The sequence below is a fragment of the Neomonachus schauinslandi genome, chromosome 5 (genome assembly GCF_002201575.2).
Source record: "Neomonachus schauinslandi chromosome 5, ASM220157v2, whole genome shotgun sequence".
Taxonomy (NCBI): Eukaryota; Metazoa; Chordata; class Mammalia; order Carnivora; family Phocidae; genus Neomonachus; species Neomonachus schauinslandi.
The window spans coordinates 112,923,078-112,940,001 of record NC_058407.1 but is presented as its reverse complement, the minus strand read 5'-3'; the positions used below and the strand labels follow the sequence as shown (position 1 = coordinate 112,940,001).

The window sequence follows — 16,924 nt, the reverse complement described above, 5'->3', positions numbered from 1 at the left end:
ATGTAGGAGGCCTTTATTATCTCAAAGAGTGACGGAAATGTAATTCCCTATATTTCAAAATGAGGTCCAGTAACCAACAGCATTGGCATCACAGGGGAGCTTTACAGAAATGAGGAATCTTACATCACTCCAGACTTACAGATTCAGAATCTGCATTTTAACTGGATCTCAGGTGATTCCTGTGCATGTTAATGTTTGAGAAGTTCCGATGTATTTACCCTCAACATTTGACTGGCCCGTAGGACAATGTAGGTGCCTTTTTAAGTGATTGATCACATTAACTGATGCTTTAAAAAAACGATAAATATAAAATCTTAAAGGTAATAAAAGGATGAAAGAATTTTAAAATGTAGTTCAATTATAATATTGATGAGATTGTTATATTTGTTTTCAGTATGCTAGCATATAGCAAATGTCTCTTCATTTACTGTGTATAAAGAAGATCATTCATCTCTAACTTTACTATTTTGATTGATAATTAACTTAAAAATAACATTCCCTGTCTTGTTTAGAAAGGATTTAAGATAGCTTTGTCATTTTTGTTGTAAACTGATACTTGAAGAAGTTTATGTAATATATGTATACTTATAGTCAAAGAAAAGAATAAGAAAAATTTTAAGTTTTATCCAAATTATTTTATTAGTTATTTGTAAATGACAGTATAATTTGTCAATTACAGCCTTATTGTATGTTATAGCACTAGCGATTAAGTGATCATTTCATATTTTAGATCTTGGTAATGTTCTAACTTCTACTCCAAATGCCAAAACTGTTAATGGTAAAGCTGAAAGCAGTGATAGTGGAGCTGAGTCTGAGGAAGAAGAGGCCCAAGAAGAAGTGAAAGGAGCAGAACAAAGTGATAATGGTAATCTTTGGATGATGAGCTAATAATTTAACATTAAAGTAAATAAAGTATGGGGGCGCCTGGGTGGCTCAGTCGGTGGAGCGTCTGCCTTCAGCTCAGGTCATGATCCTGAGGCCCTGGGATCGAGCCCCACATTGGGCTCCCTGCTCTGCGGGGGCCTGCTTCTCCCTCTCCCTCTGCCAACACCCCCTGCCCCGCCGCATAAGTAAAATCTTTAAAAGGAATAAAATAAAGTAAATAAAATATGGAGCGGTTTGGGCTGATTTGGTGTTGTATGAGAATAGTGTTTATAGTGGGATGTGGGCTAATGACCTTATAACCAAGTTTTTTGTGGGCCAAAAGTACGGGAACAGTCAACTTTGTGCATAGATAGAATAGATGGAATTGAACACTAACAAGAATAGACCACTTCTGTAAATGTAATGCCTGAAACGCTGCATTAGAAATGTATTCATTTTATGGAGCGCCTGGCTGACTCAGTCGGTAGAGCATGCGACTATTAATCTCAGAGTCGTGAGTTCAAGCCCCATGTTGAGCATAGAATTTACTTAAAAAAAGAAATGCATTCATTTTAGGTATTGTTCCAAATATGACTATGCATATGTTACCAAGGAGAGGAGACAGGTTAAACTCTCAGACCTTATCAAGAATAGAATGGAATCCAGAGAATTGGATTGATGAAGAGGGGACTTTGGAGTCATGGGGTACTGCATGGGGGGAGGGAGGGCTTGTTAGTAAGAGTACCAGTGATTCTTGGGAAGACTATTTGAGAAAGGGGAGGCAGGAAGACACAAGCACAACTTAGTTTTGCTTTTACTCTCTAGAAAGATATGACAAATAATACCTTCTTTGAAGGATATTTTTATTGACTATGTGGATCTCTTTGTACTGCTGGGTCTTATAAGGCAATTTGCCTATGCTTGAGAGAGTGTAAAGACCTTGAGAGGTTATCTTTTAAAAGGGGTGCTAGGGAAGCCTGCCTGGCTCAGTTGGTAGAGCATGTGACTCTTGATCTTGGGGTTGTGAGTTTGAGCCTCATGTTGGGTGTGGAGCCTACTTAATAAAATAAAATAGCTTCTAGAAGATTTACAGGGAACTGAAGCAGTTTTGAGTGTGCTCTCAGCATATAATAAACCCCTTTTCAAGGAGTACTTCATCTCTCTGTTCCAAGTAGGAAACTGATCAAAGGAATTATGGTAGGTTGGAGAAATGATTACTTGATATTAGAACATATATACAGAAATTGACCTGCTGTGAACTTTTATGAATCCCCCTACTTTCCTATAAAAGATAAGAAAATGATGAAGAAATCTGCAGACCATAAGAATTTGGAAATCATTGTTGCTAATGGCTATGATAAAGACAACTCTGCTCAGGATACACAGAATGACATTCATGCCGGTTCTTCCTTGAATGGCAGAAGTGCTGAAGAAATAAAGGCTGTAGATGAAAACTTGGAGCAAACTGGAAAAGATGCTGTCTGCATTCATCAAGGTATTGTCCCATAATAATTATCTGTCCAGCCTCTTGCCTATGAATGGAATATTGTTTTCATTATTTTAGGATGTTTAGGAGCAGTTTAGAATTTATTTATTTATTTATTTATTTATTTTAAAAGATTTTATTTTATTTATTTGAAACAGAGAGAGAGAGAGCACAAGAGGGGGTAGGGTGAGAGGGAGAAGCAGACTCCCTGCCGAGCAGGGAGCCCGATGCAGGACTCGATCCCAGGACTCCGGGATCACGACCTGAGCTGAAGGCAGTTGCTTAACCAACTGAGCCACCCAGGAACCCGCAGTTTAGAATTTAAAAACCTCTTATTCAGGGGGCACCTGGGTGGTTCAGGAAGTTGGGTATTCGACTCTTGATCTCGGCTTGGGTCTTGATCTTGGGGTCGTGAGCCTACATTGGGCTTTGTACTGGGCATGGAGCCTACTCAAAAAAAGAAAGAAGGAAGGAAGGGAGGGAGGAAGGGAAGGAGGGAGGGAGGAGAGAGAGAGAAAGGAAGGAAGGAAAGAAGGAAGGAAGGAGTTCCCATAAAAATCTCTTATTCAGGAATACTAAATATAATATTAATATTATAAGGGTGTATAGCTTTGAAAGATAGTGCAATTAGGGGCAACTTTTATATTTTTTTTTTTTTTTTTTTTTTTTAAAGATTTTTTTTTTTTATTTGAGAGAGAGAGAATGAGAGAGAGAGAACACATGAGAGGGGATAGGGTCAGAGGACGAAGCAGACCCCCTGCCGAGCAGGGAGCCCGATGCGGGACTCGATCCCGGGACTCCAGGATCACGACCTGAGCCGAAGGCAGCCGCTTAACCAACTGAGCCACCCAGGCGCCCTAACTTTTATATTTTTATTGAGACTTTTTTTATTGTGTTGTATGGCATTTTAAAATAAAATTTTGAAAAAAATTTTTTTTAAGATTTTATTTATTTATTTGACAGAGAGACACAGCGAAAGAGGGAACACAGTAGAGGGAGTGGGAGAGGGAGAAGCAGGCTCCCCGCGGAGCAGGGAGCCTGATGTGGGGCTCGATGCCAGGACCCTGGGATCATGACCTGAGCCTAAGGCAGATGTTTAACAACTGAACCACTCAGGCGGCCCTAAAATTTTGAAATTTTTAACTTTTATTCCTGATGTTTCTTTTAACCTAAACCTCTGATTATATGATGCTTTTGCTTTCCATTCAGCAAGATAAGTTATAGTCTTTTCATATCTTAGAACTCTAGGGGTGAGCCTATAGTATGTAGTTGATGAATTATGAACATTGCTGCAATTCAGTCAAGAAACCAGGAATAGGGGCGCCTGGGTGGCTCAGTCGTTAAACGTCTGCCTTCGGCTCAGGTCATGATCCCAGGGTCCTGGGATCGAGCCCGACGTGGTGCTCCTTGCTCAGCGGGAAGCCTGCTTCTCCCTCTCCCACTCCCCCTGCTTGTGTTCCCTCTCTCCTTTCTGTCTCTCTGTCAAATAAATAAATAAATAAAATCTTAAAAAAAAAACAAAACACAAAACCAGGAAATAAACTTATTTAATATAACAACTGAACTTGCATAGTTGCATACCAATTTAGGCCTCCTAGCTGGTAGTCAGTTTTCTCTTACAAGGTTATTAAGTTTTGTACAGTTTGATATGGACAGTGTCTTTGTGTAATTACATGATAAACTATAATCTTTTCAAATAAAAATTATCAACTAAATTTAAAGTTTTGGTAGGTTAGAAGAAAAAATATGGCTTAATAAATCAAATTTGTCTCCAGTATGAAAATAATATAGAACTGATAAATTTTGAGAATGGAATAAATGCATTTTTCTTCAATTAGAGAATAATTCTTCCATCATTTGTTCATTTTTAGATATAAATGATGATCATGTTGAAGATGTTTCAGGAATTCAGCATTTGACAAGTGATTCAGACAGTGAAGTTTACTGTGATTCCATGGAGCAATTTGGACAAGAAGAGGTAAAAATGACATTTTTTAATTGGTAAATTTTCAAAGTGATATATCAGAATTCAGTGCATAACTTCTTTTATTTATTTTTTAATTTTTTATTTTATTATTATTTTTTTAAGAGAGCACGCATGTGGGAGGTGGGGGGAGGGGCAGAGAGAGAGGGAGGGAGAGAACCTCAAGCAGACTCTGCACCCAGTGCAAGCCTGATGTGGCGCTCAATCTCACAACCCTCAGATTATGACCTGAGTCAAAATCAAGAGTCGGACACTTAATGAACTGAACCACCCAGGCATCCTGCATAACTTCTTTTAATAGCAGATGTACATGTTGTTCATCACTTTGAAAATATACCTATAAAATATTTATTTATTTTTTTTTAAGATTTTATTTATTTATTTGATAGAGAGGGAGAGAAGGAACACAAGCAGGGGGAAGCAGCAGAGGGAGAGGGAGAAGCAGGCTTCCCGCAGAGCAGGGAGCCCGATGTAGGGCTCGATCCCTGGACCCCGGGATCATGACCTGAGCTGAAGGCAGACGCTTAATGACTGAGGCACACAGGCGCCCCCCTATAAAATATTTAAACATTTGTATTTAAAATTATTTTTGTGATTTTAAAAATATATAATATTCTTGAATATTAAAAAATATTTAAACATTATAATTTATAATATATTTATATTTGTAAATATTCTGAGGGAGGTGGGATGGGGGAGACAGAGGGTAAACTCTTAAAGCTAGTCCCTATGTTTGAAACATTGATTGACAGTCAAGAAAAGTGGATAATTTTCAAATAAATCTGTACTTCACACTGACTTTTATTTATTTATTTATTTATTTTTTTATTTTTTTTTCACACTGACTTTTTTCTTAAAGTATAACTAACATACAATATTATATTAGTTTTAGGTGTACAACATGTTGATTCAATGATTCTGTACATTACTTACTCGGTGCTCACCACGATAAGTGTAGTTACCATACAACTCTATTACAATATTGTTGACTATATTTCTTATGCTATACTTTCCACCTCTGAGACTTATTTATTTATTTATTTTTAAAAAGATTTTATTTATTTATTTGACAGAGAGAGACACAGCGAGAGAGGGAACACAAGCAGGGGGAGTGGGAGAGGGAGAAGCAGGCTTCCCGCGGAGCAGGGAGCCTGATGTAGGGCTCGATCCCAGGACCTTGGGATCATGACCTGAGCCGAAGGCGGATGCTTAACGACTGAGCCACTCAGGCGCCCCGAGACTTACTTATTTTACAGCTGGATGTTTGTAGCTGTTAATCCCCTTTATCTATTTCACCCATCCCTGCCACATCCACCTCCCCTCTAGCAACCACCAGTTAGTTTTCTGTATTTAAGAGTTGTTTGGCTTTTGTTTGCTTTTCAGATTCCACACATAAATGAAATCATACAGTATTTGTCTTTCTCTGTCTGGCTTATTTCACTTAGCCTAATACCCTCTAGGTCCATCCATGTTGTTGAGAATGGCCAAATTTCATTCTTTTTTTATGGCCAACTTACTTAGTTCATATCATTTCGTCCAGGAAGCCTCCACTCAACCCCAGTATGGCACCCCTCGCGTGAGTTCCTGTAGCAAGCACCCATTGTCTATCTTTTTCATAACACTTATCGAACTATGTTGTAGTGATCTTACTTCTTTCACTCCCTTACCAAGACTAGAAGCCTCTTGCAGAGATTTTTAACTCTTTCTTCATATTATCCTTAGAGTTTAGCATAGTAACTAGAATAAGAGTAGACATTTTTAACTGTCTGAACCACTCAGGTGTTCCCAAGATTAGACATTTTTAAAAAAATCTCTTGGATGAATGACTGACCCATGAGAACAATTCATTGCCAAAACTACTCAATTCTTTGCTCATGGATAAATCATTTCTATCCCATTTCTTCCCTACATATAGGAAAAAGCAGTAGATGAATAACTTTTTAGAAAAATATTTTCTATCATAACATGACAAAAGTTTTATAAGAACAGTAGTTCTTCTATTATCATAAAAACTTATGTTTATAGCTTTTAACTAAGTATTGTTTTAAATTTGTAGTCTTTAGACAGCTTTACATCAAACACTGGACCATTTCGAGATTACCTGGATGGTGATCCCAATCAGCCCTTGGAATATTCTGCTTTTCCTGAAGAAGGATCTCCTGGAAAAGGCAACATTGGGGAAATGCAGGTGGTAGCAGTTGAAGGAAAAGGTGAAGTAAAGCATGGAGGAGAAGATGGCCGGAGTAACAGTGGAGCACCACACCGTGAGAGACGGGGTGGAGAAAATGAGGACTTCTCTAACGTCAGAAGAGGGAGAGGTGTGTATTCTTTTTTGTTCTCACTGACTCTTTATAAACTAATTAGTAAAACAGGAAAGTTTCAGATAGGAGAGACATTAGAACTATCCATCTACAAAGGAAATGTTAAAAATTATCTTTACATAACATCTGACCATTTTTCTTTATGCCTGGTTCTCTCCTTTGTTCTACAAGGCATAGTAGTTTGATCTCTGAAGGTACCGGTTGGGGGGTGGGGAACATCCCTATTTCTCCATCTTTTATGCAGTTTTTTGAGGTAGCCAAATTTATGTTCTGTCACCCCCCTTCCCCTGAGCAATTCCTTACTGGTTCCTCTAGCTGCGTTTCTGCTTTTATTTGCTACTATAGGTAAAAATTTGAATTCTGTCTTTTCCACATTTCCTTACTTAAATCAAAAGATATCTCTTAAAGCTGACAAATCAAGTAGTAGAGATAAAGAACATTTAACAATACAAAGGTGAACATTAAGAAAAGTACCGTGATCAGGTAACAGAATAGAGTTGAATGGGGAAGAAAAGTAAGTATATATTAATTTATAATTGTTCATAGTTAGGAATGAATAGGTACTGTCAAAAAAGAGAATTAATGGAAAGATAAATACCATATGATCTCATATGTAGAGTCTAAGAAAAAAGACTAAGCGTATAGATAGAGAATAGATAGATTGATAATTGCCAGAGGCAGAGGTGCGGGGGATGTGAAATGGGACAAGGGTCAAAGATAAAAACTTCCACTTATAAAATAAGTAAGTCATGGGGATATGATGTACAGCATGGTGACGATTGCTAATCATACTGTATTGGGTATTTGAAAATTGCTAAGATAGTAAATCTTAAAAGATACCACAAGGAAAAAAAATCTGTAACTGTATGGTGACGGATATTAATTGGACTTATTGTGGTGATTATTTTGCAATATATACAAATATTAAATCATGATGTTATACACTTAAAAAAAGGAAAATCCCTATATAATTTCATGAGGTCATAAAAAGTTAAAGGATTATCTATGTGTCTGGTTGAAAAAAATCTGCATAAAACAAATGAAGACGGGGAGAAAAGAGAGAATTAAAGGTATTTTTTTTTTTTAAGATTTTATTTATTTATTTGACAGAGAGAGAGACAGCGAGAGAGGGAATACAAGTGAGGGAGAGGGAGAAGCAGGCTTCCCGCTGAGCAGGGAGCCCGATGTGGGGCTCGATCCCAGGACCCTGAGATTATGACCTGAGCTGAAGGCAGACGCTTGACGACTGAGTCACCCAGGTGTCCCAAGAATTAATGGTATTAAGAAAATTATTGTTTAGGGCTCCTGGGTGGCTCAGTTGGTTAAGTGTCTGCTTTCAGCTCAGGTCATGATCCCAGGGTCCTGGGATGGAGTCCTGTGCTGGGCTTCCTGCTCAGCGGGGAGTCTGCTCCCTCTCTCTCTGCCCCTCCCCTCTGCTCGTGCTCTCTCTCTCTCAAATATATAAATAAAATATTAAAAAAAAGAAAGAAAATTATTGTTCAAACACTAGCCATTTGAACACGTACCGAATGGTAAGTATTTAACGAAGAAGAGAAAGATCACAACCTATTACTAGAGCCTTGGATTCAGGCCCCTTTCTTTAAGCAATTTACCAAAATTGTATGTATGAAAAGCTTCCAATTTATAACCTGACTTCAGCCCACCTATAAAACACCACAACTCCTGGCAATCACAGGGGTCCCTAAAAGTGCCAGACCCTGAAGTTAAGCTTCACGAGCTTCACAGAAAATCTGCTTCAGCATTGAATAAGTATTATTGAGCTGTTCTTGGTCAGGCACTGTTCTGGGTTCCTGGGGTTACTGTAGAGAACGAGATAGTCCCTCCTTCCCCAGAGCTCATGTTCTAGTAAAGGGGAGCTGACAGTGAATAAGTAAATAATTCAGATTGGTTGCAAATGGTGATAAGTGCTCTGAAAAAAAAAAAAATGAATCATTGGATTGCGTGACAGGAGGTGGGGATTACCATCACATGGGAATGGTCTGATTAATCCTGTCTTTGTGAGGCTGGTTTGAAAGTTGACTGTGACGTAGGATATGATAAAGTGAGCAGAGATGGGACTAATTCTCTAGGGCCTTCTGTACCCTCCGACAGGCCCTCACAGAATATCTCAGGCTCTTAGGGATGCAGGAAAAAACTAGGCCTCCAACCAGATTTCCCACTCTTTTCCCCCCTTGCAAATTCCATACCAATAGCTGAAGTGGTCCTTTCCTGACAGCTGAAGAACCACTTCAAAACTTATTTCCTTTCAATACAAGAGTAAAGTCTTCTTGAAATGGCATAAGCACCTCAGTGTTCTCTTTGGGGTTTTACCTAGTAAACAGCCCCAGTTCCGTTTCTCTAACAAGACCACTTCTTTTTTTTTTTTAATCTTTTTTTTTAAAGATTTTATTTATTTATTTGACAGAGAGACAGAAAGGAGAGAGGGAACACAAGCAGGGGGAGTGGGAGAGGGAGAAGCAGGCTTCCCGCTGAGCAAGGAGCACCACGTCGGGCTCGATCCCAGGACCCTGGGATCATGACCTGAACTGAAGGCAGACGCCTAACAACTGAGCCACCCAGGTGCCCCATTAGTAAGGAATTTTTGAGAATGCAGCCCAAGTATGTAAATTATGTGTGAATTACATGCATTTCATCATGTGCTAGTGTAATAAGTACATTATAAAACCTTAGCAAGAAAAACATTGAGTATATTAATACAAATAGAAGCTTATATATCTACTTCTTTGCTCTCTGTGTTTTGTGTACTTCCTGATTGCTTCCACTCCACTTTGGAGATTTAGAACTCAAAGAAATAATAGAGGAAAATGAGTAAAACGCACTGTTGCTACTTTTATAAGAATTATTTAAAACTACCTTATTTTGCTGTCTTAAAATAGGGCATAGAATGCCACACATGAGCGAAGGATCCAAGGGTCGGCAAGTAGGAAGCGGAGGTGATGGGGAGCGCTGGGGCTCTGATAGAGGGTCAAGAGGCAGCCTCAATGAACAGATTGCTCTCGTCCTCATGCGCCTGCAGGAGGACATGCAGAACGTCCTTCAGAGACTTCATAAACTGGAAACACTAACGGCTTCGCAGGTGAGCTTTCGAATTTGTCTTCCTCCACTGCTGATCCTGTAAAACAGTATATAAGTGTAATCTGTGTTGATCAGATTTATACAAATCAATTTAATGTAATGATTTTTAAAAAAATAAAAAGGACTTAGGAGTGCTTGGCTGGCATAGTCAATAGAACAGGCAACGCTTGATCTCTGTATTGTGAGTTCAAGCCCCATGTAGGGCAGAGAGATTACTTTTTAAAAATAAAGTAATTTAAAAAAATTAAATTAAAAGGCTCTACCTTTGGAAATATTGTTTACTTAAGAAAAGACTTACCCAGGGGTGCCTGGCTGGCTCAGTCGGTAGAGCATGTGTCTCTTGATCTCAAGGTTGCAAGTTCGGTCCCCATGTTGGGTGTAGAGATTACTTTAAAACAAAACAAAACAAAAATCTTGAAAAAAAAAGACTGACCCAAAAGCGAACTGCCACTTAATAAAAAAAGTTTTTTAGTGTAAAATTACCAGTACCATGTTGGAGGTAGAAGTAGGGTAGCTTAGTATTAGAAGGATTAGTGCTGTTAAGGGGCGCCTGGCTGGCTCAGTCAGTGGAGTGTTGGTCTCTTGATGTTGGGGTTGAGGGTTGAGGGTTCAGGCCCCATGTTGGGTGTAGAGATTACTTGAAAGTAAAATCTTTTTTTTAAGATTTTTTATTTGAGAGCGAGAGAGAGAAGGGGAGGGAGAGGGAGAAGCAGACTCCCTGCTGAGCAAGGAGTGCAATGTGGGACTCAATCCCAGGACCCCGGGATCATGACCTGAGCCAAAGGCAGACACTTAACCAACTGAGCCACCCAGGTGCTCCTATTCTGTGACTTTTTTAAAGAGTATTTTGTTTTTGTCCTGGTGTGCTAGAGTCCTCAGAGAGAATCTGCTGGTCTTGATTCACTGGCGAGGGCAGTCAGTGCCCCCGGTAGTGCCCAGATCAGAAACATGCCCTCCCAGCTCCTAGATGGTGTAGACTGGCAGGCATCTTTCTTCACACTAGGGAGTTGGTGTCTGCTGTGGTGTGTATTAAAGTTAAAAAAAAAAGAGTATTTTGTTTACAGTTAATGTTTTTAATGGTATTGAAATTCTGCTAAAAATTCTTTTGATTTTTTTCTTGTAAAGAAAAAACTTGTAAAGTTTTTTTTTTTTTTTAAAAGATTTTATTTATTTATCTGACAGAGAGAGAGAGAGAGCAAGTAGGCAGAGAGACAGGCAGAGGGAGAGGGAGAAGCAGGCTGCCCGCTGAGCAGGGAGCCCTATGCGGGGCTCGATCCCAGGACCCTGGGATCATGACCTGAGCCGAAGGCAGACGCTTAACCGGCTGAGCCACCCAGGCGCCCCTAAAACTTGTAAAGGTTTTTATTCTTAGCTTACATAAAGCAAATCAAAAAAGATTCTGACATGTTAAAGACTTTTTCCTTAAAATTTGCATAATTCATTTGGATGACTAAAAGAAATAAACTGATGATAGAATAGTAGTAGATTGCAGAAATAAAGGAAACTTAGTTCAGTACCTCTAGTTCAGCAGAGGAAGAAGGTGAGATTGGGGCAGAGCCTGCTCTATACCTAAACTTTCCAGATTTCTCATGCAATGCACTTTCCATCACAGTAAGCTGCCTGAGGCTCATGAACTCAATAAATATTTGTTGAATGGCCACACACCAGATACTTTTCTGGGCAGTGGACGCATAAAGGAAAGGGGAGATAGCGCTGTGTAGCAGAGCTTGGAACAAACTACCTGAATTCAAATCCTATCTCTGCCACTTACTGTGTGGTCTTCAGTCAGGTTACTTTACTTCTCCATGCCTCAGTTTCCTTATCTATAAAATGGAAATACTAGTAATGCCTATCACATAGGATTGTTCAGAGAATTTTTTTTTTTTTAAAGATTTTATTTATTTATTTGACAGAAAGAGACATGGGGAGAGAGGGAACACAAGCAGGGGGAGTGGGAGAGGGAGAAGCAGGCTTCCCGCCGAGCGGGGAGCCTGATGTGGGGCTCGATCCCAGGACCCCGGGATCATGACCTGAGCTGAAGGCAGACGCTTAACGGCTGAGCCACCCAGGCACCCCAGGATTGTTCAGAGAATTAAGTAAAATGCATAGTACAGTGCCTGGAACACTCATGTGACATCTACATACTGTCACATGACATGATGATGGTGACGATAATAGCAATGATAGTAAGCCAGCTTGGTTTCCTCCCTCAGGAAGTTCACAGCCTTAGAGAGGACCTCACTTAAATAATTCTCTGTCTTCATATTTTCTTTGCAATGGTTGCAACTGTATGGGATTTTTCCTTTCAAAAATCTTTTCCAAAAAATTCAGTAGGGACGCCTGGGTGGCTCAGTCGTTAAGCGTCTGCCTTCGACTCAGGTCATGATCCCAGGGTCCTGGGATCAAGCCCCACTTTGGGCTCCCTGCTCTGCGGGAAGCCTGCTTCTCCCTCTCCCATTCCCCCTGCTTGTGTTCCCTCTCTCGCTGTGTCTCTCTCTGTCAAATAAATAAATAAATAAAATCTTTAAAAAAAAATTCAGGGTGCCTGAGTGGCTCAGTCGTTAAGCGTCTGCCTTCAGCTCAGGTCATGATCCCAGAGTCGCTGTGTCTCTCTCCGTCAAATAAATAAATAAAATCTTAAAAAAAAAAAATTCAGTAATCCTTATTTTAATCTAGCTGTAGAATGGTAAATAGAACTTCTAAATATGTAAAAACCACTGATACCAACAAAAATTCATTGCTCGACTAAACTTTAGTCAGACTCCCGAACTTTCTCTTAGGCCCATCTCTCCACTTCTCCCTTGTAAAATCCAGTTTTATCAAGAACCCTGCTCCGTCCGTTTAACCAGCCAGGCTCCTCATCCTCCACCAAACCCAGGTGATGTCTGACATCATCCTGGTTCGTCTTCAGCAAGAATCCTGTTAGGTCGGTTTAGCCAGAATCTTCCTTACCCCTGATGTTTCCTGTTAGGAATTTTCCATCCATGGATCCCAGCCCTACTCCTTGATAACGAAATTCCCCCTCGCCCGTGCTGCGATGGGAGTTGAGCCCCGTCCATCTTCCCCTACTGTAGAAGTCCCTATGCCCATAGTGATAGCCCCTCCTCCATTGAAGAAAGTCTTCCTTACTGTGCTTTCACACGTGTCACTGATTTTTTTTTAACAACACGTATGGATAAATATCATTAAACCAAAAAATCACAATGCTACTTATACAGCTAGTGCCAGTGCTGCTTAGATGGAAGCAAGGGTCCTTGGGACTCTTCATTTGCCTTTCCAGACCCTTTATTACTTAGAAAAAAAAATCCGCTAATAGTTAACTTTTTTTTTTTAAGATTTTATTTATTTGCGAGAGAGAGAATGAGAGACAGAGAGCATGAGAGGGAGGAGGGTCAGAGGGAGAAGCAGACTCCCTGCCGAGCAGGGAGCCCGATGCGGGACTCGATCCAGGGACTCCAGGATCATGACCTGAGCCGAAGGCAGTCACCCAACCAACTGAGCCACCCAGGAGCCCTAATAGTTAACATTTAATAGTTCTGACTCTACCTTAGTATTTGTTAGTAGTTGCTGCTTTAATGAGAATAGTGTCATCACATTGGGATTTGGTCACCTTGAATTCCGTTCAAAATCACGCGGACTAATGTGACCTTAGTTAAGTCAGCATATACCAGGGAGCCCAATTTTGTAAATCTATCCTGTATTCTGAAGAAAGTGCCCTAAGGTAAATCTCCTGATTAAATATTATTATGCCTTGGGGCGTCTAAGTAGTTCAGTCGGTTGAACGTCTGACTCTTGGTTTTGGCTCAGGTCATGATCTCAGGGTCGTGAGATCGAACCCCACATTGGGCTCCGCATTGGGCTCTGTGCTCAGCAGCAGTCTGCTCAAGATTCTCTCTCTCTCTCCCCCTCTCTCTCTCTCTCCGCCTCTCTGCCTCTGGCCCTCCCTGGTGCATGCTTGCGTGCGCACACTCTCTCTTTCAAATAAAAAAGTAAATCTTTAAAATATATCGTTATGCCTGCAAGGTACAATTACAAATAATATCATAAAGATCATTACCTTGTCTAGATTCTTTCAGCACTTGCAATTTGATTATACTCTTCTTTAACACCTTAATGGTCTGTGAGGACGAGTGCAACATCTGGAGGCAACTAATTTAGTTTTACCTGTAAGGTATAGTCATCCTGGGGACTGGGGTCCTTGAGATCATATTACTTATAACAAGGAAATTTAAAGCCTGCCTCCTCCTTACCACTTCCTGCTGTTGGTTCAGTATACAGGCCTCTGTGCTGTGCCTTGAATTTGCCCGCAGGCTCCCTCCCACCCTTGGTCTTTGCACTTGCTGTTCCTTCTGTACGGAAGATTGTTCTCCTCAACCCCCCACCCCACCCCACCTTAGCCACAGAGCATAATTTTCTTTGTTTAGGTCTTTGCTGCAGTGTCAGCAAAGCCTTCTCTGACCACCCTATTTAAAATTGCAAGACTTGGGCACCTGGGTGGCTCAGATGGTTAGGCGTCTGCCTTCGGCTCAGGTCATGATCCCAGGGTCCTGGGATCGAGCCCCGCATCGGGCTTCCTGCTCCTTGGGAGCCTGCTTCTCCCTCTGCCTCTCTCTCTCTCTGTCTGTCTCTCATGAATAAATAAATAAAATCTGTAAAAAAAAATGTATAAATTAAAAATAAATAAATAAATAAATAAATAAATAAATAAATAAAATTGCAAGACTCTCCGCCTCCAACATGTCTCATCTCCTCTCTCTGTTTTTCTTTTTCTTTTTTTCCTCCCTCCTGTTTTATTTTTCTTTATGGCGTTTATCACTACCTGATATACTATATATTTTACTAATTTATTCATTATTATTTGTATCTCTCCATTACAGTATAAGCTTCATTAGGGCAGCACTTTTTGTCATTTTGTTCCCTGTTGCATCTCTAACACCCAGAGTAGTAACTGGTACATAATAGATGCTGAGTAAATATTTACTGAATTAATGAATGAATCAATGAATGATCTTATTAATTTTCATACCATTTCTATGAAGTTATAATAAATGGAGAAACTAGAGTAATAAGTTTCCAACAATTAGTATAAGGAAACTTGTTTTCTGGATGAGCCAAGTTGGAATATAAATTTCCTAAATTAATTTGAAATTTTTCTGCTTAGTTTATACATCTCATTGAAGAACTGACAGTATTCCTCTCCTCAGGAAAGGTAACTATGTGAGGTGAGGAATGTGTTAATTAACTTGATTATGGTAATCATTTCACAATATATATATGTATCAAATTGTCACATATATATATTAATTATATCTCAAATTATGTCTTAATAAAGCTGGAAAAAAATTTAAAAATAAAACTACAGGGCTCCTGGGTTGAGCAACTGCCTTCGGCTCAGGTCATGATGCCGGAGTCCCGGGATCGAGCCCCGCATCGGGCTCCCTGCTCGGCGGGGAGTCTGCTTCTCCCTCTCCCACTCCCCCCTCTCATGTGCTCTCTCTCTCTCTCATTCTCGCTCTCTCAAATAAATAGGTAAATCTTTAAAAAAATAAAAATAAAAATAAAACTACAACACTGACAGTTCATTTCTCATATTTATCATACCTCTTGTGCTATAACTTTTCATAAATTTTCAAAACAGATCTTTGGATATGATTTATAATTTTAATAATAATCAAGGCTGCAGTTGTCAGATGTGTTTGTAAATTGGTAATTTTTTTGGAAATTAAAGAATAAGAAAAGTTGGGCGCCTGGGTGGCTCAGTTGGTTAAGCGGCTGCCTTCGGCTCAGGTCATGATCCCAGGGTCCTGGGATCGAGCCCCGCATCGGGCTCCCTCCTCGGCGGGAAGCCTGCTTCTCCCTCTCCCACTCCCCCTGCTTGCGTTCCTGCTCTCGCTGTCTCTGTCTCTGGCAAATAAATAAATAAAATCTTAGGGAAAAAAAAAAAAAAGAATAAGAAAAGTTGATTAGGTAATTTAATAACAGTATAAAAGAAGTAAGGTTTAGATTAGTTTGAGGTTTTATTTTGATAATTTTATATAATTTGAACTATAAAATATAAAATGTCAAAGGTATTTATTTGGCTAGCAATTTTAGGGACCTTGTTATTTGGCCAGTATGGGTTTTAGGACAATTGAAGCATGGTTAGCAGAATAAACTAATATTTTAGCCTTAAAAAAAAAAAAAGATAGGAAATAGAAAAATTACTATTTTTTTCTCATTTTGTCCAAGCTAAATCACTTTTATTTGTATTTATAGGCAAAATCATCAACATTACAGACCAGTAATCAGCCTCCCTCACAGGTAAGAAATTCTTAAGTCTAAGTCCCAGGGTTTCAGATAACTTAAAATAATTTAGGTATACAAGGTTCTTAAAGTATTCCAAATGAAATCTACCCTGTAGAGCTTTGAAGTTAAAATATACTTGTTATATGTTTAAGTCTAAAGTACTCCTGGAAGTCTACTTACAGAATTATGCTCTGAGGTACAGAATACCTCCCTTCTGTTTAGCAGGCCTGAGATTTGTTACTAAGTTTTATATTTTCAAAATTATGAAATAGTATGTTTTTATGTTTATACATGCAATGTGTAATAGACTGGTGACCATCTTATTTTATTTTCTCAGAGACCATCTTGGTGGCCCTTCGAGATGTCTCCTGGTGCATTAACTTTTGCTATCATATGGCCTTTTATTGCCCAGTGGTTGGTGCATTTATATTATCAAAGAAGGAGAAGGTAATTTAGTTTTATGATTGACAATAGTATGCAGAGTCTTATAATCTATAGTAGACAGAGCTTTCAATAGCAGTGAAGAGGATAGCTCTGTTTTATAGATGTATTGTCATACTGGGACATTCTGTACCAATCCTGAGACTGAACTATCTTGGAAATGATATCTAGTGGATTTCTAGGTACCTGTTAGACTTAAAAAAATTGAAGTCTGATGGTTATTTTGGGCCCTTTGCTAACATTAAACAACTATAGACAATAGGTAGGGAAACAAATAATGCCTGCATACTCTTTGAAGTAGACATTGACATTTCAGAAGATTTTTAGCCTGGTGGTTGACTATCTCTAGAAATAGAGATTTTTCTAATTTGAGGGCCAATATTCCAGTTTGGGATGCCAGGAGATACGTCAAATAGGTCTGAGAATAATAGATTGGGATCCTTGAAA

General features: G+C 39.4%; 1 protein-coding gene and 1 non-coding gene across 4 annotated transcripts in view; both read left to right on the top strand.

Moving 5' to 3' along the window:
- Nucleotides 1–16,924, top strand: part of ACBD5 (acyl-CoA binding domain containing 5) — a 40,679-nt gene that overhangs the window by 15,619 nt on the left and 8,136 nt on the right. For 2 of the 3 annotated variants that reach the window (XM_021687124.2, XM_021687127.2), the window contains 7 exons: nt 731–865; nt 2,156–2,359; nt 4,222–4,328; nt 6,391–6,652; nt 9,553–9,752; nt 16,007–16,051; nt 16,374–16,483. In XM_021687124.2, the coding sequence (XP_021542799.1) occupies nt 731–865; nt 2,156–2,359; nt 4,222–4,328; nt 6,391–6,652; nt 9,553–9,752; nt 16,007–16,051; nt 16,374–16,483 (1,063 nt within the window). The remainder of the gene's footprint in view (nt 1–730; nt 866–2,155; nt 2,360–4,221; nt 4,329–6,390; nt 6,653–9,552; nt 9,753–16,006; nt 16,052–16,373; nt 16,484–16,924) is intronic. The other variant, XM_021687126.2, reaches the window with a different exon arrangement.
- On the top strand, nt 10,575–10,703 carry LOC123325013. Its single transcript, XR_006540181.1, has one exon. It is a non-coding gene; the product is annotated as a small nucleolar RNA SNORA3/SNORA45 family (small nucleolar RNA).